The 23,283-nt window shown below is 44.1% G+C and overlaps 1 protein-coding gene across 2 annotated transcripts in view; it reads left to right on the top strand.

Annotated features, from left to right (window-relative positions):
- The window catches only part of CREB5 (cAMP responsive element binding protein 5), a 289,788-nt gene that overhangs the window by 201,844 nt on the left and 64,661 nt on the right, over positions 1 to 23,283 (top strand). For both annotated transcript variants that reach the window (XM_068152374.1, XM_068152375.1), the window contains exons 6-7: positions 5,171 to 5,297; positions 7,347 to 7,457. In XM_068152374.1, coding sequence (XP_068008475.1) covers positions 5,171 to 5,297; positions 7,347 to 7,457 — 238 coding nt within the window. The remainder of the gene's footprint in view (positions 1 to 5,170; positions 5,298 to 7,346; positions 7,458 to 23,283) is intronic.

Raw genomic sequence — 23,283 nt, 5'->3', positions numbered from 1 at the left:
CCATGCTCCAGTGAAATGACTTTCTAGCAGCGAAAAGTTTAATTGCAACAATACCTGCTTGGCCATGAGACATTCAGAGGGCAGACCATAGCCAGCTGTACTCATTCTCAGCATGGTTGGCTGCTTGGATGCTTCAGCCTGAAAACCACACAGACCACATGCACATACTGGCATACATTAGAATCATAGAATTGTTAGGGTTGGAAGGGATGTTCGGGATCATTTAGTTCCAACCCCCCTGTCATGGACAGGGACACCTCACACTACATCAGGTTGCTCAGAGCCACATCCAGTCTGGCCTTGAAAGCCTCTAGGGACGGGAGCTTCCACCACCTCCCTGGGCAACCTGTTCCAGTGTCTCACCACCCTCATGGGGAAGAACTTCTTCCTGACATCCAATCTGAATCCACATAGTTCTTGGGTTTTTTTTCCATCCCCCCTCATCCTATCACTACCTGACACCCTATAAAGTCCTTCACCAGCTTTCTTGTAGCCCCCATAAGATACTGGCAGGCCACAATAAGGTATCCTTAGAGCCTTCTCTTCTCCAGACTGAACAGCCCTAACTCCCTCTGTCTGTCTCCATAGGGGAGGTGCTCCAGCCCTCTGATCATCCTCATGGCCCTTCTCTTGACACGCTCCAGCATGTCCAGATCCTTCTTGTAACAGGGCCTCCAGAACTGGATGCAGTACTCCAGGTGGAGTCTCACCAGAGCGGAGTAGAGGGGAAGAAACCTTGAAAGGTTTCAGGCTGGTGGTACGCAGTGGTTGCTTCTCATTGCATTGATCATACTGGAATCGTTGCTGCTTCATTCACTCATGGCTTCCAATTGCTTAGGAAGCTCATCAACCCTCATTTTATCCTTGGTCTATAAGATATTTGGGGCAGGAACTCACCTGCATTTTTTAAACCATGACTCCTAGGCACTACTGTAAGATTGATCTATATGCATATATAAATTATGAAAGCCTTGACAAGTCTGTGTTGCATAACTGGAGTGTGATGCAGAAATCCCTGAGCCAGTGCTGACCTAACAGTGAAAGGCCACACCACAACCACCCACCTGTGGGCTGCTCCTGTGTGAGCCAGCTAGGTCTGGAGGCTGTAGAAAGTCAGGAGATGAGTTCCTTTGCTCCTGTGCAACTCCATATACTTATGGCTTTACTTGTTCCACACCAGAGCCAACTAAAGTAGAACAAACTGGGCTGTGGTGTGAGTATTCTTGCTCATCTTGCGTGAATGCTACCTGGAGCAGGAGAGAAGTCATGATAAGATCCACTGACCTGGAGTGCTTTACCATCATAGAAAACGTACTGCAGTGGTGCTTTAAACGGCATCAGTCCTTCTGCACGTAGCTCTGAATGGTCTAGGTCAGTATGAACTTAATGCCATGCGACCTCAGCAGCAAATTGTTGTCTGCATAATCTGGCCTTGAAGACTGCAAGTGAAGGAAAGTCTGAACTTCTAGTGGATGAATGTAGCGTTTAGTCATCAGCCAACTCAGAAAACTGGGTCAGATAGGTGTTGCATCATAGCAGACAGAATATGGTATTAATCAAGAAGGCACACAGCAAAGAATGCATCATGGCTATTTGATTACATGAGCGGGGTTATCGTTAATCGTTGGGCACAGTCGTGTGGTGGAACACGATTGAGTCACCATGGCTTAGCAGGGTGCCGCCCAGCTGTTTAAATGTTAGGAGGGATGACTCACGGTGCTAGCACCACCAACCCTGCCGAGGGAGGGCGGCCAGCCTGGTCAGTTACTTACAGCAGCTCGGCTAACGCGTGGGGTTTTACTGAGCCGCCGTGACACAGTACAGAATATAGAATTAACCAGCTTGGAAAAGACCTTTGAGACCATCAAGTCCAACCTATCACCCAACACCATCTAATCAACTAAACCATGGCACTAAGTGATGGTGACTCCACCACCTCCCTAGGCAGCCTGTTCCAATGGCCAATCACTCTTTCTGTGAAGAATTTCTTCCTAACATCCAGCCTAAACCTCCCCTGGCACAGCTCAAGACTCCGTCCTCTTGTTCTGGTGCTGGTTGCCTAGGAGAAGAGAGTGACCCCCACCTGGCTACAACCTCCCTCCCTTCAGGTAGTTGTAAATGGCAATAAGGCCTCCCCTGAGCCTCCTCTTCTCCAGACTAAACACCCCCAGCTCCCTCAGCTGCTCCTCTGAGGGCTTGTGCTCCAAACCCCTCACCAGCTTTGTTGCCCTTCTCTGGACACGTTCAAGCAACTCAACATCTTTCTTAAACTGAAGGGCCCAGAACTGGACACAGTACTCAAGGTGTGATGCTATCCATCCAGGCCACCTACACTCAAAGAGACAGTGTGCAAGTTGTAGCAGAGAGCTCAGTATGTCCAACAGCAGGCTCCTGCTGGAACACAATGCCAATTCTTAAATTTGGGAAAAACACCACAGATAGAACACTTGCCAGTTCTCTACCTTATCTGTCCTTTATCAGTGGGGTGTTTGCCCAACAACCCTATAGAGTTAGCAACACAGGTGCCAAGGAATTAAAATCCTCCAGTCACCAATGTTAACTGACAGGCTGCAGGCAGCACCTCCTCATTTACAAAGAGAGAAGTGGAGTCAATATGCCCAACATTAAAAATAACAATTATGAACTCCCCCTGACTGTCTTTGATGCAGGATAGAAAGCAACAACAACAGAGATTGTGTTATCCTTGGAACAACAGGAGATATCTTAGACAAATAGAGTATCTCAGCCTGTATAGTTCTGTGCCATACACGTTCCCTGAACTCTGTGCAAATAAGTGTGCATAAGGACATAGTAATCAATGACCTGTACTCAATGTGGAAGCAATAGAAGTGTAAATAGGTACTGGTCAATGTCAGCTTCCCTGATGGGAGAGGAATCTGCTGTGCTTTATGTAGGACTTCTATTGGTGGCAGGAGCAGCACAGACTTCTCAGTATCACAGTATCACAGTATAACTTCTCAGCACAGAAGGTCAGCTTTGAAGCACAAGATTTCTCTGACTGCTCTGCTGCTCTTTGCAAGAATATACTTTGGGACAGACTAGCAGGAGAGTAGCAAGAAAAATACCTGAAGTGCTGAGGATTATTTTCCCTTTGGCTAAGTGTAAAGCATATGCAGAGCCTCAAAGCAAAGCATCATTAAAGGTGAAACTGGGGACAGCAAGGAAGCTTCCTTGCCATTTTAATAAATACCAATAATTCCCTTTTCCCCAAGCCCTGTATCCCCAAACTCATTAAAGCAATTTTCAAAAACATTTTGGCTCTGGAACATATAAGTAAAACTCAAACCTTGCAGTCCCTTGAGGATCACTTACACAAATTGCATAGGTCAGGCCAAAGTAAGTTTCTGTCAAACAGCCTAACACCTAAGCTTATTATGAAACTGGTGAGTTGTACAAAGAGTCTGTATGTGGGGCAGTCTCAGAGTTAATAAGGGGCAGGGGGGGCTGTTGTCCTGATACTTGTTTTGCTTTGTTTGCACTGAAAAACTCCAGGGATATTTTTATTGAAGGCATGGCTCCTGTTAGCTAGTGCAGCTCCCATGGACTGTCTCTAAGCTGGTGGATCCAGAGTTCTCCAGAGCTCTAGTGGGTGGGTAGATGACCACATCAGTCTCATCTGAGGCCTGACATGAGAGTGCACCAGCACTTTCTCCTTCCCCTCTTGCTCCTCCCTGCCCAGTCTTCTAGCAGGAAACCTAGGGTGCATCTCTGGCAGAGATTGAAGCACACTGTTCTGCTCCTCAGCCATCCCCAATATGGGGGTCTCAGTCCTTCCATCTGGTCTTTATTGTACAAACGTCAAAGTATGAGATAGAGAAGATCTGTTTTAACTTGTTCTCTGCTGCTCTGCAGGGCTGAAGTTGCAGTGAGGATGGGCCAGTAGGACTCTGCTTGTGGGGCTCACCATAGGTTCTGGCAAACAAACTGTGATCATTCTTCTCATATTCAGCCTGGTATCTCCTCACTTTTTTCTTTTGAAGCTGATTTTCATGCCATTTTGATCCTGCCCTAACAATTGTCTTGTCCTGTCCACACTCTTGATTGTTCTGATTGTCCTGTCCACACTCCTCTTGTGTGAATGAGTGTTGTTATATGGAGCAGCTATGTCTTAAGTAGAGAGTAAGATAGGTCAGGGACTGTGCAATAAAAGTATATTTTCTGCAGTCATTTTTCCTGCACTATATCCATTCCACTTACACCACCTGAGGGCCAAATTTATAGCAACACACTTAAATGGCATGCCAGGAAATGTTCCTGCTTTGTTTGTAGAAATCTTTTGCTAGCCACTGTAAGATGCAGAGGTGCACAGCCTGAGACTGGCTATTATGCTTAATATTCACAATCTATCAGATGAGCTATACTGGTGTGTACTGGGTTGGAAGGCTGATCCTCCCTTGCCTCCCACCAGGGCAGAAAAAATGAGACTCAGACAAATGGATTGCAGAAGTGATGGAAAGTTTAAATGGAAAAGCAGTGAGTGTTTTACAGAAGCTACAAGCATAGTGACCAAAAGGATCCCAAAGCATACAGAGTCCCTTACAGCATACCCAGAAGCATCTTAGCATTTCCCTTCTCCCTACCTGAGGGTATACCCAAACTCCCCAGGGTTCTTTCTTGCCCCTCCTCCAGTGTTAGACTAACCTCAGCTGGCCAGATCTGAGACTGCCCTTCACCCTTCTCCTGGCATTAGGGCTAGCCAGGCCCAAGAGGCCTTGAGATAACTCCCCTTCCATTACCAGATAGGGAGCATCTCCCATGGGAGCAGCGAGGGAAGAAAGAGGAAGTGTGAGACCTTGCTGATAGATTTATAGGGAGCAGGACATTATGGGAATGAAATACACAGCTTTCTGTGTCCACCCTGGGGACACCAGGGCTGGAACCTTGGGAGACCAGAGGTGCACCCCGTGTGGCAGCAGCAAGAGGCACCCAGCCTAAACTACGGCATGGTGCTTTACCTGGTAAATAGCAAAGTGAGTCATCTGTTTCTTGAAAGCTTCCTGTTCTACTGATTTGTGCAGGAGAGGACAAATGCTGGATTAGCTTATCTGTGCCTGCTTGTCTAGAGTTGCCTATGCCTAGCAAAGGCTGGCATGGTAAGGCTTGTTTTGGTCTCCATAGCCCATGACAGCTTTCTCTCCTTTTCTCCTAGGCCTGTCCCAGGTTCTCTGTCTTCACTACTGCACCTACACAACCGACAAAGACAGCCTATGCCTGCCTCGATGCCTGGCACCCTGCCCAACCCTACCATGCCTGGGTCTTCTGCTGTACTCATGCCTGTAAGTGTGTGTTTGGTTTTTTTTTACAGGGGAAGAAGATTATTTTCTTTTCTTGATTCAGCCTATGCAAAGGCCAAAAGTCTGCTGGATTGTCTAAAAAAAAAATCAAAGTGCAATGAGTTGAGGCAGCTGGGGTTTTTACACTGCTTCATCTTGCACAAGAGTATTTCTGGGACAGTTAATGGCATGTTAATTAGCATGAGAGTGGTTAGAAATGGTTTACACGAGACTACAATTTCTGGTTCTCACACTTGGTCATGCAGGTGAGATCAGTACATCTTGATGGAACAAAAGTCAGACAGAACTGGAAAAGTACCTAAGTTATGCCAGTGAACTCTAAGTAATCCTCTTGTGTGTGGGAGATAACCAGCTAACAAGAAAGAATGTGACTGACTTTTCCTGCCTGGTGACTTGCATTTAATTAGAATTTGGTCATGATTACTGTTCATCTTCCACTTATTTCTGCAGAGATGGGAGTATTTCCCATCTTCTAGGAGATGAGGTGTACTTTGCAATTGTAGCTTCAAATTCTTCAATGATTTTAACAAACCTTTCAGTATAAGACATTTGGGCAGATGAGGAGGGATGGAGTTGAGTAAGGATGGCACAGGGAAGAGGGAGCTGAGAAAGGAGAAATTCCTGCTAATTTCAGTTTGAAAGACAACCTGGGAGCGATCGACCATGGGAAGGAGGAAAGCACTGTCTGTTGTGGCTTTGCTGGAGCAAAGGAGTCATTCCACAGGGCTGCAAAGATTCAAGTTTGGCTGCTCTTTGAGCAGTCTCTAATAAGTTATTAATTAGTATCTTGTCAGTAAGGGTCCCCTGATATAATGACCAGGAAGTTAAAGGGGGGGAAAAAAAAGGCAGGTTTTTTTTGGCATGTTCTTAAGGAAACTGAAATGGAAAAAACATCCTGCTTCAGTGTAAGCTCAGGGGCTTCAGATGGCTGCCAGGGACCCCTTTGGGTATCTCTGCTTGCAGACACACAGATGTACTCTTGCTGAGAGCCCTGGAATCATGAGCAGGGAGGTGAGACAAGCCCTGTCAGCACTGGCTGCCCCAGCTGCAGCTCCTGTGCTACAGCCCTCCCTGAAAGGGCTGCACAACAGATGAGAATGGGAGCTCCTCCTGCCCCATGGCAGAGGCAGCTTCTCCTGGCCAGCAGGCAGTCTTCTCCCCTAGGCCCAGCAAGCTGTTCTTGATGGGTTCATGGATGGTGGGAGTCAATACCTCACCACAGGGCTCAAGAAATAGCTCCTCTGCCTGGGGGAGCTCAGGAGGATCCAGAAGCTTCTTTCCTGTATAAGCCAAACAGTCAGGGAACTGGCCCAAAACAAAGCAAGATACTCTGCTCTGCTTGAAAGAAGCACCATAACCCTACTTACCACCCCTACCAATGTCTAGTGGTATAACAGAGCTTGCCTCTTTTTAGGGAAATTGTTCACTGCCATTAGGTTTTGTTTGAAAATTATATCTGTCCCTCTCAGTCAGGTGAGATGAGCTTGCAGGAATGGCTCTGGATAGCCAGGAGTAGGTCTGCCTTGTTTTTTGCAGGACATGCAAGCTTCCCTTACAAAACATGGGAAACTCTTCCTGTTTGAGCAGCCTGAGGGAAGAAAAAAGAGCCAATTCATCTTCCATATATTCAGGATTGTAGGTTTTTATTTGTGTTTTTAGCAAGCTAAGCAGGGCTACGCTGACAGGAGAAGCCACAACTTTATACAGTGATGCTTTTAAAACCACTTAACTCCGAGTGTTGTTATACTGAAAGGGAGAAAATCATTACACAAAAGCACAAACCTGGGTGGCTGCTACATTTGTTTAGTGCAGGACCTTTTTCTTTGTGATGGGCTGTGAATTTTCAGGGCCGATTCACACACAGACACACAGACACATATGCAATTCACTGCACAGATTATGTTTCCAGTCATGACTTGAAGAAATAAAGCTGAGTCCATTCAAATAGAAACCAAGCATAAATTCTTGCAAATGTCTCTAGATGTTTCCAAACTTTTTTTTTTTCCCTTTTCTTCTCTTTTCTTTGAAAAGATGGAGCGACAAATGTCAATGAACTCCAACATCATGGGGATGCAGGGGCCGAACCTCAATAATCCCTGTGCTTCACCTCAAGTCCCCCCAATGCATTCAGAAGCCAAAATGGTAAGAAGAGAGAGAGAAAAAATTATATTATTTGCTTTTCTTATATTGCTCTTGCATCCTGGTTTACCCAGACAGTGGGGGATGCAGCCAGACACTGCTTACTTCATTCTTAGTCATATGTTATGCTCTTTTTTAATGCGCCGCAGTAAATTGCCTTTGTGTCTATGAACTTTCAAGATGTTCCTTGTCCTAACTGAGCTCTTGGTGATAGGAAACTGAAGTGAAGGGTGAGCTGATCTGTACTGTGTTCAATAGGATTTTGGTGCAGATTAGTGGAATTTAAGTAAATGGTCTGGCTGTTTCTCTGGTAGGGTTTGTGCTCCACAGCTTGGCTTAAAGAAAATAGTCAATGAAGTGTCTGATGTGTAGGGAGTCTGTGTAGTCTTTGTTTCTTTCCAGGTAGGTGCATGGTGTTTCAGGTGAATGGCAGCATTAAGAAAGCAAACTGAACAATGTATATGAAACTGGGACATTATATTTTGCTTGAGTGCAACAAAGGTGTTGCTGTCAAAAAGTTGTATGCCTTACAAGGTCAAGGCTTTGGTCAAAGCTTTTCAGGTATACATACTGCTAGAAGATTAATGTAGATAAACTAAACTACAAGTGGGCATTTGTAAGTTTTCCCCAGCTTTATATGCAGTCTCATGGAGGTATTCAGCACTAATATCCCTGGAACCAAGTTCATCAATGTAGAAATACCTCAGGCTTTTGAGTTTCAGGGCTGCCATTTGCTGACTAGTGGAAATACAAGGACAGAAGCTTGCAGTTTACCTCTGAAGGGTTTTATCCTCTTAAGATATCTCATCACAGTGGAAACCAGGAGTAACTTCACTGAGCTTCTTTCAGTGGCATTTTGCCAAGGTAAATTTGTCATGAGTGAGAGAATGAAATCAAGCCGACAGAGATTAAGCAACCACATGTTTTTATGTATTTCTACTTTGCATGACTGGTACAGCGTTTAAAGTTGTTGTCATCTGTCCCGAGGCAAAGAAAAATATCTTCTTGTCTGGAGGTATGGCACATGCAAGAGACTCTGGGGTTAAGAGCAGCAACATATTCAAGCGTCTTCTATCTCTGTTTTCGTAGGTTTGATAGGTCATGCCTTTGCCTCACTGTCGGTCTGGGTTAGGCTGCTAACCCAACCTCTGTTAACACCCCGACTAAAACCACACTCTGTAAACACGCCACCAGTTGGCCAGAAGAAGAGTGATAGCCAAAAACCCTGGCTCCCTCAGCCAAGGAAAACCTGTGGTCAAGAGTTCTCTCTCTGCTGTACCACACAGTGACGGTGACATGCCAAATGGCAACGGCATCTGCAGCAGACCTTGTTAAAAACTTTTTGGAATAGGCCAGCGTTTCTGAAACACAAGCAGAGCAGAGCCAAGCTAAATAATCCTTGGATGAATAAATCTAAAACTGGCATCTGGTTTAGGGACTAAAGGTTCTGTAGTTTACTCTCCCCCCACGCCCCCAGCCTTTTTTTTTTTTCTCTTACTGCAAGTGTGAGGCTACTTAAGAACAAGGTTAAATTATTGGTGCGTATGGGGATAATTCTGTGCATTAAGAGCTGGGCATTAATAAAAATTAACTTCTTTGTCAAGTTTTGTCCTTCAACCTAATGTATTGAGGCACAGTTCTTCCAGACAGAAATTTCTTTTGATTCCCAAACATAGTACAGAGAACAAGCAGCGCCTTTACTTCTCAGGGGCTTTCTGCCACTCTTGCAGAGGTGGAAAAATAGCTACATGTATTAACTTTTAAGAGTAAGAGGCATAACTCAGATCTTCAAGAGCTTTCTGCCTTTCAAATGCAGGGTTTGTAAAAAATATTCTAGTTTTGTACTTCATTTAAAATATTCTAGGCTTATAATTCACTTCCATTTGAGCACACATTTAGTGCAAAACCCTCTTTGCTTAGCCACTGCTTTGAGAAGTATGAATCTATTAACAATACTCTGCATGAACTCAGAGTGGGGAAAAAGGTAGGAAATATTCAGAGCAAAATTATTTCTAACCTGTAAATTAATGAATTTAAAACCTGAATCAGATTTATTACAGGCATGTTTGCTCTTATTATTAATTATTTCACTTTGCCTCGTGCTCGAAGCATGAGACTTTGCCTACTCTGACAACTTTTTAAGAAAAAAGACAAAAATGAGGGTGCTCAGTACCTTACTGGATAGCATCCTGCATTAGGAAGGTAGTTCAGATTTTCCCAGATTATGCTAATGGTGTTACTGCTGGTGCACCCACTATGGCTTGTGTTCTCTTTCTCTGGCCTCACTCTATGAAGAATGTGAGTCCTCAGGGGCTGCAGCCAGGGGCTGCAGGCTGGCCTAACTTGCACTGGTAATGTGGTAAATGAGGGGGGGCATCAGGATCTGCTTGCTCAGCACTGTCCTGATGCTGAGCTGTGTAGGAGCTCGTGTGAGCCACTGCCACATCATCAGTGAGATGCAGAAGCCAAGAACTGAGTGGTGAAGAAGCTGCTCTCCACACCTTAGGAGGATGCGGATGGCTGTAAGAGATCTCCACCCATGTTGTTTGCTGTGGTGGATGCTTTGCTCTGCTTGCTTCTTCCAAAGCCCTCAAGTTTCATATAGTGGACAGTAAGAAACAGATACTTAGGGATGTTGCTGCTGGGACACCATCCCTGGAGTTGTTCAAGAGGGGATTGGATGTGGCACTTGAAGCCATGGTTTAGTTAGTCAGGAGGTGTTTGGTGACAGGTTGGACTTGATCTCTGAGGTCTTTTCCAACCTTATTGATTCTATGATTCTATGTATGAGTTGGACTCTAGGCAGATTCATCTACACTACACGCAGCTAATGACTGTAGCAACTGGACAAGTTTGGGGGACTTTTGGCCGTGTGGTCAGCCATCCAAATTTGTGGCAGATGGATCAGCAGTTTCTTTTGGTCTATACAAGAGAATACGTCCCCTAGATGTGAGACCCAGAAGCAAGACCAACTCCTCTGGCCTCATGAAATTATGTACCTGAACAATTCAAGCACGATTTGGTATGCAGCAGTCCTAACACTATTGGGTGATGTGTGTGACAACTTGGTTCTTTAAAATAAATATCACAACATCACAGAATGTTAGAGGCTGGAAGGGACCTTGAAAGATCATCCAGTCTAACCCCATTGCCAGACCAAGATCACCTCGAGCAGATCACACTGGAGCACATCCAGGCGGATCTTGAATATCTCCAGAGCGGGATACAAATATGAATAAATAATATCAGTATGGATGCTGTGTGATGCCAATTGTTTTAGAGAAAGGTAGATGGCAAAAGAGTCACGCTCTTGATTGGGTCATAATCAGTTTGTAGTGGGAAGTGGAAGCTGAGCTTATGATAAATGCATGCATACAGTGTCTGATATACAAGCACATGTAGAATATACGTTGTGTTCATGTTATGTTTCTCTAATAAGGAATGTATATATCTATAAATATTTTAATCAGCTTGTACTACCTGAGCATTTATGGAAAGTCACACTGCCACCCAGGATGCTCATTTCATGGGCTTAATGTGTTCAGGAGAATGCTCCTTCAGATATCAAACTATTGTAGATGATATCCCAGAACTGTCCCTATTAAAGGAAGGATCTGGATGTGCTGGAACATGTCCAGAGCAGGGCCATGAGGATGATCAGAGGGCTGGAGCTCCTCTTCTGTGAGGACAGACTGAGGGAGTTGGGGCTGTTCAGTCTGGAGAAGAGAAAGCTCCAAGGAGACCTAATTGTAGCCTTCCAGTATCTGAAGGGGGCCTACAAGAAAGCTGGGGGTGGACATTTAAGGGTGTCAGGTAATGATAGGACTAGGGGGAATGGAACAAAACTAGAACTGGGTAGATTCAGATTGGATGTTAGGAAGAAGTTCTTCCCCATGAGGGTGGTGAGACACTGGAACAGGCTGCCCAGGGTGGTGGTGGAAGCTCCCGTCCCTCGAGGCTTTTAAGGCCAGGCTGGATGTGGCTCTGAGCAACCTGATCTAGTGTGAGATGTCCCTGCCCATGGCAGGATGGTTGGAACTAGATGATCCTGGAGGTCCCTTCCAACCCTAACAATTCTATGATTCTGGTTTATCACAACAATCTCAGTTTTCCCTCACAGCATACCTCAATTAGGTTATCACCTAATGCTTTAAAACCATCCTAGCAAACGAATGAGGGAACTTCTAAATCATTACTGCATTCTTTGTAGATTCAGAGCTGAGTGGATAAAACCTTTATGCAGCCCACCGAAAACACACATTGATTTTGTATTAAAATATATTGCATTGGCAAGTGGAGGAAACATATAGCTCTAAGTGTACATGGTAAAAGCATGCAGAATAGCACGTGTAGCATATTAACATGTGGTTCAGGAGGCTGGGAATATTATGAACTCACAATTGCTGGCAGTGCCTTTGCCTTAATATGCTACTTACGTGCAGTTTGATTGTGCAGTTTCAGAGTATTCAAGGCTTTGTAACTCGGAAGTGCAGTACCAGGTGGATTACCAGAGTGAAAGATAGATAGGGTGAACTGAAATGCTGGAAGGCTGAATGACAGCAGGTCCTTTCAGTGGAGCTGATGCCTCGCTGTCTGATTTTTGCAAGGCACCGGTCTTTACCTGTAAAGATTTATGAGCTCTGAAAGGAGGTATAAAATTGGGCTGGCAATGAAAATGACTTAAAAATACAGATTTCAATTTGACTTGTTAATTTTTCCTTTTACCCTCTCCTTCTACCTCTTGCTGGATACAGAGTTTCATAACATTTAAGCAAAATGTAGTGTGTGTGACTTGGCTACGCCTGACAGAATCTGTATAGCTCTCTAAAAAGAAAACAAATTATTTCCATATCAGGAGCATGTAGGATTGTGGCCTATTGTTTTTGCCTTGTGCTCATTACTAGGTTGCACAGCAATAATAAGAAAGTTAATTTGAAAGTGTCTATCAGATGTAAGAGGGAGAAAATAACCAGAAAAGTAAAGTAATAAAGCAGTAATGAGCATGTTTCTAATTATAATGGTGAAATATCCATATTAACTGAACCTCATAATTTACCTAAGAATGCTGCACAGCTTTGGCTGAGGAGAAGAGGTGAAAGAAACTGCAGTTAGCCAGTTGTCATCAGCACTAATTTTTATTTGACTTAATGAGAGGTAAGGGTCCAGATCCTGCTGGTTGCTGTGGAGATCCCAGACCCAGCATTGCTCAGCTCTCCATCCCGGCAGAAAGGCAGGACTGGCTGCGGGGACATTTTGTGTGCCTGTCAGACAGGCGCTGCTTGCTTTCTCCAGAAATCACAGAGCTTGCTTGGGTGCAGGCAAAAAGCACAGAATCAAGCAGGCAAAATCAGCAAGTCCAACCAACCACCCAGCCCTAACTAATCAACTAGACCATGGCAGCACATGAGCCAAGAAGGAGAGGTGGATGGCTTTCTTCAGATGCAGATTTGGGTCTAGTTTGAATGGGCTCTTCTGCTGCTGTGTCTTGTTTTACGAATGAGGGGCGTTTCTGTGCCTGAGACCTGTGATGGTGCAACTGTTGCAGAGGGAGAAAGGTCTGGATTAAGTTCTTGCCTTCAGCCCCAGTTTGGTACTTGGTTCCACTACTGCAGCAGCCCCCAGATGCAGAAACAAGAGCACTACCCTAACAGCAGTGGCATCCTGGGAAGCTGGTGGCCTTGGGAAGGATTTCAAGCTGAGTACCGTCTGTACTGGTATCAAGCAATTAGCTGGCGTAGGCAGTCCAGGCAGGATGAGAGCCACTGAAGCTCTAGGTTTAGCTATCTAACATTTAGATATTTTGTTAAATATAGTAGATGGCTTGAAGTCTGTGTTTTCCTGTTGTCAAATCTCTGGGCAGAATTAGTTCTGTTCTAACTAAAACCAGGACACATATCAAGATGTCTGGGAAAGGAGTCACTACAGTAAAGCTACACACATTGCTTCAGAGCCAGAAGGCTTTTCTTCATACAGATTCTGGACAACTGAGCAGGGAAAAAAAAAGTCACATCTCTGCAGAGCTTTCAACAGCAATTGCTCATCTTGTCCCTCACAAGAAGGCAGCAAAAGCAGCATTAAAAAAGAAAGTAAATGGGCAAAGTGAAGCCTTTCAATTAAAAAAAAAGAGTTGTGACAAAATTTTCTGTGTCAGTAACTAGGAAATGTTTCCCAGGAAAGGACTGTTAAAGAGTTAAAACACTTGGTGCTTCTGCTGCCATTGACAGAGCTCACTGTTCTGAAATTGTATCTCCTGCTGCATTTGTGCTTGCGTTTTAAAGACCCCAAAGCGAACCTTTCGGCGTGCTCCTGATCTATGCTTTCAAATGCTCCCCAGGCAGCAGCCTTGCCTGCAGACGGCCCGCCTTGGTGTGGATTAAGGTATTATCATGATGGGTGAAGCTAGTCATATTTTGTTGTGTTTACGGAAACAGGACCTTGTACCCATCATGCCTAAGTGCTGGATTGTGAGCTAGACTGGGTAGGAACTAATTCTTCATAAGCTGTCGGTGGCTCAGCAAGCCTGGTCACTTACTCATAGCTGCTGCGAATCTGTGTTGAATATCTGGTCCCGCTTCTCCCGAGTGCATGCAAACTGCTTTGCAGACACGAGTTGTATCAATTCTTTGCATTTTTCATTCTTTGTGTCACTTTATCCCCTGGTGATCTTATCACCACTATTTCCCTAGAAGAACTTGGACTTTTTGTTATTTTCTTTGCCTCGAATCAGCTGCGTGTTAAAATGACCTCGCTTTCTCCTCCACCCACCAGCCCTCACCCTTTCTCGTCCCTCTGTTTCTCCACCACCCTCTCTTTCCTCAGAGGACTTACCATCTAACTAGATTTGTTTCTCTTTCTCCTCTTCCCTCCAGTGTCCACCCTGATTTTGTAACCATAGCAATAACTGAAATACAATATTAATATTTGCTTGCTGTAGCTAGCTAGCCCAACACATGAACTTCTGCCTTTTGTGTGTTGCGAGGTTCTGAAACTTAAGGCAGATGCATCTGTGTACGTGAGGGTGACTTGTTTGGTGCCAAACCCTCTCTTCCAGAAAAAAAGGCTCTGTTTGTGTAATGCTGTGTGTCAGTTTGAGCTGCTGCAAGTAAAAGCAAGTCTTCTTGGTAACTAAGCCAGGGGAAAATAAAGGAAATTATGAAAATAAAACCCAGGTTGCGTTACAGGGAAGTTCTGCTTTGCATAGATATATTTCAGTCTTTCGCTTGGAATATGCACAGCTTTCACTTTCCAAGGTTTTCTGCAAAAGCCATGAATAATGGCAGTTGTTTGCACTTCAGGCCATTGCACATTAAGCCCAGCATTTGCTTGGGGGGTCCGAGTGCATCTCATGACAGGTGACAGGGCTTGAGGGCGGAGGGGATGGTGTTACACACTTTACCAGCTCCATATTTTAACCACCAAGGACACAAGAGCTGGAAGCAAAAGTCTTATGGCAGTAAATCTCTCCTTTATGGACAGGCTTAAAAAGCGTTTTCTGAAAAACTGTGCAGTAGCTAATGAAGCAGTTTATTAATTATGATAGAGTTCCTGTGAGATAAATAATTTCAGACTGTTGAACTGAGAGAAAAATGAAGTGACTCACTAGAGGCCACACAATTTGTCAGTGGAAGAGCTGAAACAAGCACAGAAGAATTTCTGGCTGCCATTTCCAGAAAACACAAATTCTGTCTGAGTAGAATTTATGTGTATGTGGGTTTGGGTTTTTTTTATAAGTTTGTATTAATTATTAATATTGGTGGTACCAGCACAATTGTTGAAACATAGTGGATGTGTAGGACTAATGAAAGAATAAACCTTCTGAGTATTACAGCGGGTGCAGGCTCAGCGTCAGGATTCAAATCCAAATGAAGGTGATGGCTTGTGTTTGGATTTGGTGCCCCTGAAATTGACTGAACTTTACTGATGAGATTTTGGCTCAGAATGACAAAAATTAACTGATCTTCTGAGACTTCTGTCATCCAAGATGATGGAAGCCTTGTGAGATCAGCATCCCTGGCACTGCGGCTTTCACTGAAATCTCAGGAGAGCACTTACTTTCACATAATGTCAACCATATCCAAACTAGGAACTAACAAATACCCCTGAAGAGCTCCTTCTAAGATCAGAGGCATATTTGAAATACTGCTGCAAGCTGTGCTCACTCTGAGGAAATGCTCACAGTATTTGTTGTTTCTTCTGTCAGATATGGCCAATGACACTTTTTAGCAGTGGGAGGGTTAAATATTGTCTTCCAGATGTTCATTCGTCCAATTTTTCTTATTTATGTTCAGGGAATTATCAAGGAGGTGATTTAAAAACTGGGACAGGCTGGGTCTCCCACCCTGGAAACACTTAGGCAGTAAACTTGCTTGTGGTTTTTACTAGCAAATTGCTGGTCAATAGTGTTTAGCTGGGATTTTAGAAGATGAAATGTTATGAACAATCTTCTCAGACGTGTTCTGCAGTCAGGCAGCATGAGATGCAAAGTAGCTGGTCATGTATCCTCCCTTTACTAGTATCATTGCCCGCCATACCTGACTCCCCAGGGGACCTAGGCAGTCTTTACTCACAGCTTCTTGCTCACATGCTAATTGGAATTTCTCTGGAAATGTAGGCACTCCAAGTTACTCTGCTTTAGATAGTTTACCACATTTTAAGTGACTTATATTACAAGAAAGACAGCTAAATACTTAATATAACAGTAATAAGCTCCCATTAGTATTGGAGAGGCAGAGGGAATGTGGCCTTCAAACAGCTAAAGATGAACTTTAAAGATTTCACTAAAATACTGTCAGTCTTTTAGGAATAGAATTTAATCTATGCAAAACCTCCCTCTTCTAGTCATGGATGTGCTATTTCTTCTTCTGGTTTATACTATTAGAGTCATACTGAAACCAACTCACTACCGTATTGAAAACATTCTGAAAATTTCATTTTAAGATAGCATCCTATTTTTTTATTTAGTAACAATAGCAGCATCAAACTACTTTAGTTTAGGATTGTTACTTTAGTTATGTTTTCATTCATGAAAGCTTGGTTTTAAAACTCTGTTGTTAAAAAGGAAAAGATAAGGGAAAAAAGAAAATAAAAGAGGGAAGGGAAGGGAAGGGAAGGGAAGGGAAGGGAAGGGAAGGGAAGGGAAGGGAAGGGAAGGGAAGGGAAGGGAAGGGAAGGGAAGGGAAGGGAAGGGAAGGGAAGGGAAGGGAAGGGAAGGGAAGGGAAGGGAAGGGAAGGGAAGGGAAGGGAAGGGAAGGGAAGGGAAGGGAAGGGAAGGGAAGGGAAGGGAAGGGAAGGGAAGGGAAGGGAAGGGAAGGGAAGGGAAGGGAAGGGAAGGGAAGGGAAGGGAAGGGAAGGGAAGGGAGGGGAAGGGAAGGGAAGGGAAGGGAAGGGAAGGGAAGGGAAGGGAAGGGAAGGGAAGGGAAGGGAAGGGAAGGGAAGGGAAGGGAAGGGAAGGGAAGGGAAGGGAAGGGAAGGGAAGGGAAGGGAAGGGAAGGGAAGGGAAGGGAAGGGAAGGGAAGGGAAGGGAAGGGAAGGGAAGGGAAGGGAAGGGAAGAAAGCTTTTGTAAAATAGAAACATAGCATCCAGGATTGCTGGAGCTTTGGTTTTCAGATTACTGAAAATGATTTAAAACAAAACAGCCATCTTCCACCTCTCCCTCTCCCCCAGTTTTCCAAAATAAGTATTCAAAACCCAATGGAGACCCATAAGCAGCTTAAAAGAGAACTTCACACTGTAGCCTGAGAAAAAACAGAGGCAACATTTCTGATACCAACAAAGATTACTTTTGCAGTTTAACCTTGTCCTCAGCTGCTACATATCTGGGTAAAGTCACTGACTTCAAAGGAACCGTGTGGGTTTTGCATCAACTGAGGGCCTAGTTTATACTTCTGAATCTCAGAATTTTCCTTTAGGCAAACTCAGGCCCTTTCACAGTTTGATACTGGCAGGAAAGCATTCTGTTGCTTTGGGCTTTTGGCTTAAATGGTATCCTTTTATTTAGGATGCATTACGCATTTCCCCCTTTGTTTTTCGTAGTTTTGCCCGTTGAAGTGTTGCCAGCTCTTCCAGTATCTCACATGAAATTTGCTGACTGAAATTCTCAACTCTGCTTCCTATTGGTGTTCATTACATAATATTTAAATTCAGTTTACCTTTCTCTAAGCCCCAGAAGAGCGTCAGGAGAGTTTTATAATTGATTCCTCATACCAAGCCCTCACCAGGAGTTTTTGATTCACCTGTATCAGTCAGTCACACTTATTAATGATTCAGAATGAAAAATTGCCAGATATGCCTTTGAAACTGATGGGTGATTCATGTTGCTCTATTTCAACCACATTATCCTGGAATGTTTAAATTAGGCTAAAAGCCACCTCTTAAGTATACATGTGCAAATGCAGAATACATTTCTAGTTTCCCATCTGGAAACACACATGAAGTGCAGGGCTGTTTTCAAGTCACAAGAAATATTGTTAGATTTTTTTTTATTATGGCACTTCAGTTCACACTCATGCTAATATGAAAAGTTTACTAATGGCATATCCTCAATACTGCCCTCCAATTCCAAGGTTACACATGAAGTCCAATGGGAATCTTGCGAATGTTTAAACTTCTATTAAAGCCCAAAATAGACTTTACTAGACCTGTACAAATTATTTTAAATTATGTAAATATTTTTAATATGTCTGGCTTCTGACAGAACTCCACTATACACCAAAGTATGACATGTGCCTCACTGTGCCAACTTTTTGCCTTTTTTTTTTTCCCTTTTCCTTTTTTCCTTCCCCAAATACCTAACATCGTTATTGGATTTGACTAAAGTCTGCTCTGTGTGCTGCCTGTAGGTAAAGAGGATGGACTGCGTTCCCCAACTGTTAACAGAGGCTCTTTAGCGTGAGGTTAAGCGTGAACACCAAGCTGAGGGCAGGAGTTGATCTGCTGGAGGGTAGAGAGGCTCTGCAGAGGGACCTCGACAGGCTGGACAGATGGGCAGAGTCCAAGGGCAGGAGATTGAACACATCCAAGTGCCAGGTTCTGCACATTGGACACAACAACTCCAGGCAGAGCTACAGGCTGGGGACAGAGTGGCTGGAGAGTAGCCAGGCAGAAAGGAACCTGGGGGTGCTGGTTGATGGTAGGCTGAACATGAGCCTGCAGTGTGCCCAGGCGGCCAGGAGGGCCAATGGCATCCTGGCCTGCATCAGGAACAGTGTGGCCAGCAGGAGCAGGGAGGTCATTCTGCCCCTGTACACTGCACTGGTTAGGCCGCACCTCGAGTCCTGTGTCCAGTTCTGGGCCCCTCAGTTTAGGAAGGAGGTTGACTTGCTGGAACGAGTCCAGAGAAGGGCAACGAAGTTGGTGAGGGGCTTGGAACACAGCCCTGTGAGGAGAGGCTGAGGGAGCTGGGGCTGCTTAGCCTGGAGAAGAGGAGACTCAGGGGTGACCTTATTGCTCTCTACAACTACCTGAAGAGGGGTTGTAGACAGGCAGAGGTTGGTCTCTTCTCCCAGGCAGCCAGTACCAGAACAAGAGGACACAGTCTCAGGCTGCACCAGGGGAGGTTTAGGCTGGAGGTTAGGAGGAAGTTTTACACAGAGAGAGTGATTGCCCATTGGAATGGGCTGCCCAGGGAGGTGGTGGAGTCGCCATCATTGGAGGTGTTCAGGAGGAGACTTGATGGGGTGCTTGGTGCCATGGGTTAGTTGGTTGGGTGGTGTTGGATGTTGGACATGATGATCTTGAAGATCTCTTCCAACCTGGTCTGGTCTATTCTATTCTATTCTATTCTATTCTATTCTATTCTATTCTATTCTATTCTATAACTTTGTTTTGGCTGCCAGCATAGCAGCCAGGAGATACCCGGGATAAGGGTGGGTAAAGAGCTGAACTCCTTTCCATCTGATGGACATGTGCAGCTGCTCTGAAGCCGGTGTTGGTGTGCAGTGTGTGTGTGTATGTCAGAGGGAAAACCATGCATGTGGGGTTTTGTAATAGATATTGCTCTAACTTCATCTTCTAGGAATTCTCTTAAATTAAAAAATCCTGCCAAAACATTAATATCTGGATGTGTACAAAATCTGGACTCTCTCTGAGTACTGCATTAAACAAGAGGCAGTGGTAGGCAATAGTAACAGCTAACAATCTGAAGAGCTCCAGCTTTCTTGGTCAGATGTCTGCAAGTGCACGTTTGTGCATGTGGGTTTGGTTTTTTTCTGTGATTTTGATGGGATTTTTTTTCCTCCTTTATTCCACACACTTTTACTATGCAAGAAATAATCTTATCTATGCCTATTTGGCTTACTTGGTCCAACTATTTGTTTGAGCATTACCTTATCTTCTGTTAAGAAACCACTTTCCCCAAATACTTTTGAATGTCTAAGGACAATAAAAAACTGAAAATCCATGCTTGCTGTCCAGAACCTGCTTACTAACATTTAGGATGACTACCCCTAGCACAAAGAATGGAAATTTTGTTCTGCTACATCAGTTTGCAGAGAGTTGTCAGTCTTATAAACTATGTTAGTGGTGGATTAGTTTGATTGGAAACTTGATCCGAGCAATGTTTGAATTAGTTGCATAAAGAGTTCCCAGAGGTGATCTGGGGTTTATGCAAAAACAATGGTATAAAACTGCATCACTACTGAGAATTAAAATAGGAATTAATTGCCCTTGGTGAAACCTGTGGTTATTGGGATTGCCCAAGGATACCCAAATCCTTCATTTCAGAAAACATGGTAGTTTGATCCCATTTAAAAGACTTTAGAAAGTAAACATTCCCCTTCTACTACGCTTAAAATCCAAGACGTGTTTATGCTAGTCTTAGTAAAACTGGTATATATGACACTAGTTGCATACTGCCCACAAAAATTTCCACAGCATAGCTGTGACTTGTAGTACCCATCCAGTATGCACTTTCCTCCTAGAGGAGGAGGAACTGTGCTAACCCTAGGGCTCCCGACCGACATGACCTGGGCAACATTCAGCTCAATGAAGTAGCTTGAAAATTCCTTTGCTTTGCTGCTTCTCGTGTCTGGCTTGTCCCCTCCACACTGAAAATAACAGATCATGAATGTGCATTTCTTTGAAGCATATAAAATCTTTCTGCAGAAATTTTTAAGGCCTCAAGCAGAAGTGGAGCTCCTTTGAGTTGCATATGTGAAGGGAATAATAAGCAACTAGGATTAAGAGCTGGGTATCTTTAACTAGAGATGTTGTAGATCATGCTGAGGGCTACATTTTCTGAAGTAGCTGTCTTTCAGAAACACACTGCCAGTCTCCTGGCTGTTATGGGACAGAGAAATCATGCTCTACACATGGTTGGGAAATGGCATCTGCCTGAAGTTGCGGGCTCCCTGCAGTTTGGTTTGATATCTGTGTGAGTGACAGACTGTTATCTGTGCAAGGGTAATGGTGACAGCATGTATGCCAGGAGCCTCTCTCCAGGAGCCTGGTCAAAAGGCAAGGAAAGGAGCCCACCAGGCCCCAGGTGCTTACAGTATCAATAATGTGACACCATGTCCAGTGAGGAGAAGAAGGTCTGCAGTCCTAGTGCTCAGAAAGTAGCAACTTGTGTAACATCTCTGTGAGGCACGAAGCAGGACCCTTTCCTCCCAAGCCTGGTGTTTGTAAAGTACCCAGAGAACCCACTTCTCACCTGCCCCTTCCCAAGCCTTGGCAGAGTTTAGGCAGGTGCTGCTGTTGGGCTTTGCTTTCTGTGGGACCACGTGCAGGAAATTCAACAGTGCATCTATGTCTCTGTGGCTACTCCGCTTCTCTGAAGCAGAAAACCACCCAAGACACACCCCCAGGTCCCTCTCTTCTGTTTACTCACCCAGTGGGTAATGTTAGCACGGTGTCAGTGAACACTATACCTGTCCACTTGAATCTCTGTGTAGCAGTTGATGTATCTCACATAGTAAAATATGCACTTGAAGAAGCAATAACAATAGCTGTGATTCTTGAGATGAGAGGAGTCACGTTACCAGAAGCATCAAAAAGGCTGATTAAAATTAAATCATAGCAGACAGCAGTTGTGTTACAAAGGAAGGCTCAATTACAGCCAAGTCACTTTCTTTGCTAACCTCTGACTTATTTATTTCTCCTGTATGCTGCAGTCTGCATACTCTTTCTGGTTGTAATGAGCATTAATTGATTAGCTGAATCTATGAAGAGCTTGAGCACTCGTAAGTACTATCCCAGTGGGTACACAGCTAAATAGTTTATGAGGTAATTAGTATTTTAATGCCTTTTCTAATGAGCCTTTTCAGTAATGAAATCTCATGAGAACATTATTGGTTCGTATATATTTCTTCAGGCACAACAGAAGGTAAGCTAATGCTATTAGGAGATTTTAAAGCTAGTTTATGAAATGGTTTTTAGTAACTCATTTTGGAATACTTGCCTTGGTTCATTTTGCTTTATTAAAGAACAAGAATAAAGAAAAGAAAAGAAAAGAAGGCATCTTAGGTTTTTCTTTTCATCACTCTGCCTCTTGCACTCCTCTCTCCTGACAGAATTCTCACACTATATGGCAATTTCAAATAATTGGGCTAATTTCTGAGGCTGCTACCCGATCTCCTAAGCTCAGCTGTAAGCAAATAATACCATACTGCCTGAGCGTGTTGTTTCAGATGTGTTCTCATCCTGGGGAAAGGGAAAAAAACTGAGGGAAAGAAAAGAACAACAACTCCGTGCCTGGCTGCACAGTGCCTTGGATTTATGACTGTGTCAGGTTTGAGAGAATGACCAACCTCTGCAAAGATTTTCAATGTCGAATTGAGCTCTATTCTGGAGGCATGACAGCAGCACAGACCTTGCAACCGTACTTCACACCCTCCTGCAGATTCATTGGAGGTACCCCGTTCTGCTCAGGTTTAATCCCCTGTGGGAAGGACAAGTCCTGTGCCTTGTACTTTATTTCTCTGATACCTAAAAGAAGACAGCTTCAATGACTTTGCTGGAAAACGTTTTCCAGTGTGTGAATGGCTTGTTTTATTGTTGGCCACGGGGATCATACTTGTATTTTGCTCTTTGTAGATTGCAAGTTATCAACAGCTTTTACGTTCTCATCTCTTAGGGCTCACTTCTTGCATCTGGGAAGTACAGTCTTGCCCTGAGTGAGACATTGACAGCAATTTAACAGCAGATAGCAATGTTGTGAAACAGCCTGGGCCAAAGACCAAATCATGTATGTTTTGGAACCCTGTTTTGTGAATTGGTTTCCAGTAGTCTAGGTGATGTATGGCTTAGAAGACTTTGGAAAGTTCGCTTAAGTTAGGGATGTACAAATCCTGTTTAACAGTAGAAGCTGTAGCAGTAAAAGCGCAAGAAATTCCCCTACACAAATGTCATTATGTAATGTAAAATGTAATGAGTCTAACTCATCCTTGGGGTGTCTTTAATGGTGTCAGAACAATTTTGCAAAGGATGGATTTGGCCTAGGGACACCACCACCATAAAACCTGACTGTCTTCCACTGGTATTTTTGTCTTCAAAGCTTTAGTGAGACTTGTCAATGTGACGTATTAATAGCCCAGTATTTGTGATGACTCTAAGTTATTAGTAGTATGTGTGTTGTTTTCTTCAATTTAATGTGACTATGAAAAGACACATTTTCAGCTAAGGTAATTGTAAAAGCCCCCTCCAGAACATGCATAAATGGCATCCTTTGACCTCATGTGTTCAACCTCGCTTGCAATACTATGCATTAGCTGCGCTTAGGAGATGAAGAGTGCCCAGGGCTGACCACTGCTTTCCACATTGCCTGCTTTTGTAACCACACCCTTTTGCAGCTTGAGACCCACCAGCAGAGGTGAGGCCGGTGCCTCCTGTGTC

The sequence above is a fragment of the Melanerpes formicivorus genome, unplaced genomic scaffold (assembly GCF_026170545.1).
Source record: "Melanerpes formicivorus ecotype bairdi unplaced genomic scaffold, bMelFor1.0.p_v2 SCAF_23, whole genome shotgun sequence".
NCBI classification, from domain to species: domain Eukaryota; kingdom Metazoa; phylum Chordata; class Aves; order Piciformes; family Picidae; genus Melanerpes; species Melanerpes formicivorus.
This window is presented reverse-complemented; position numbering and strand designations above follow the sequence as displayed.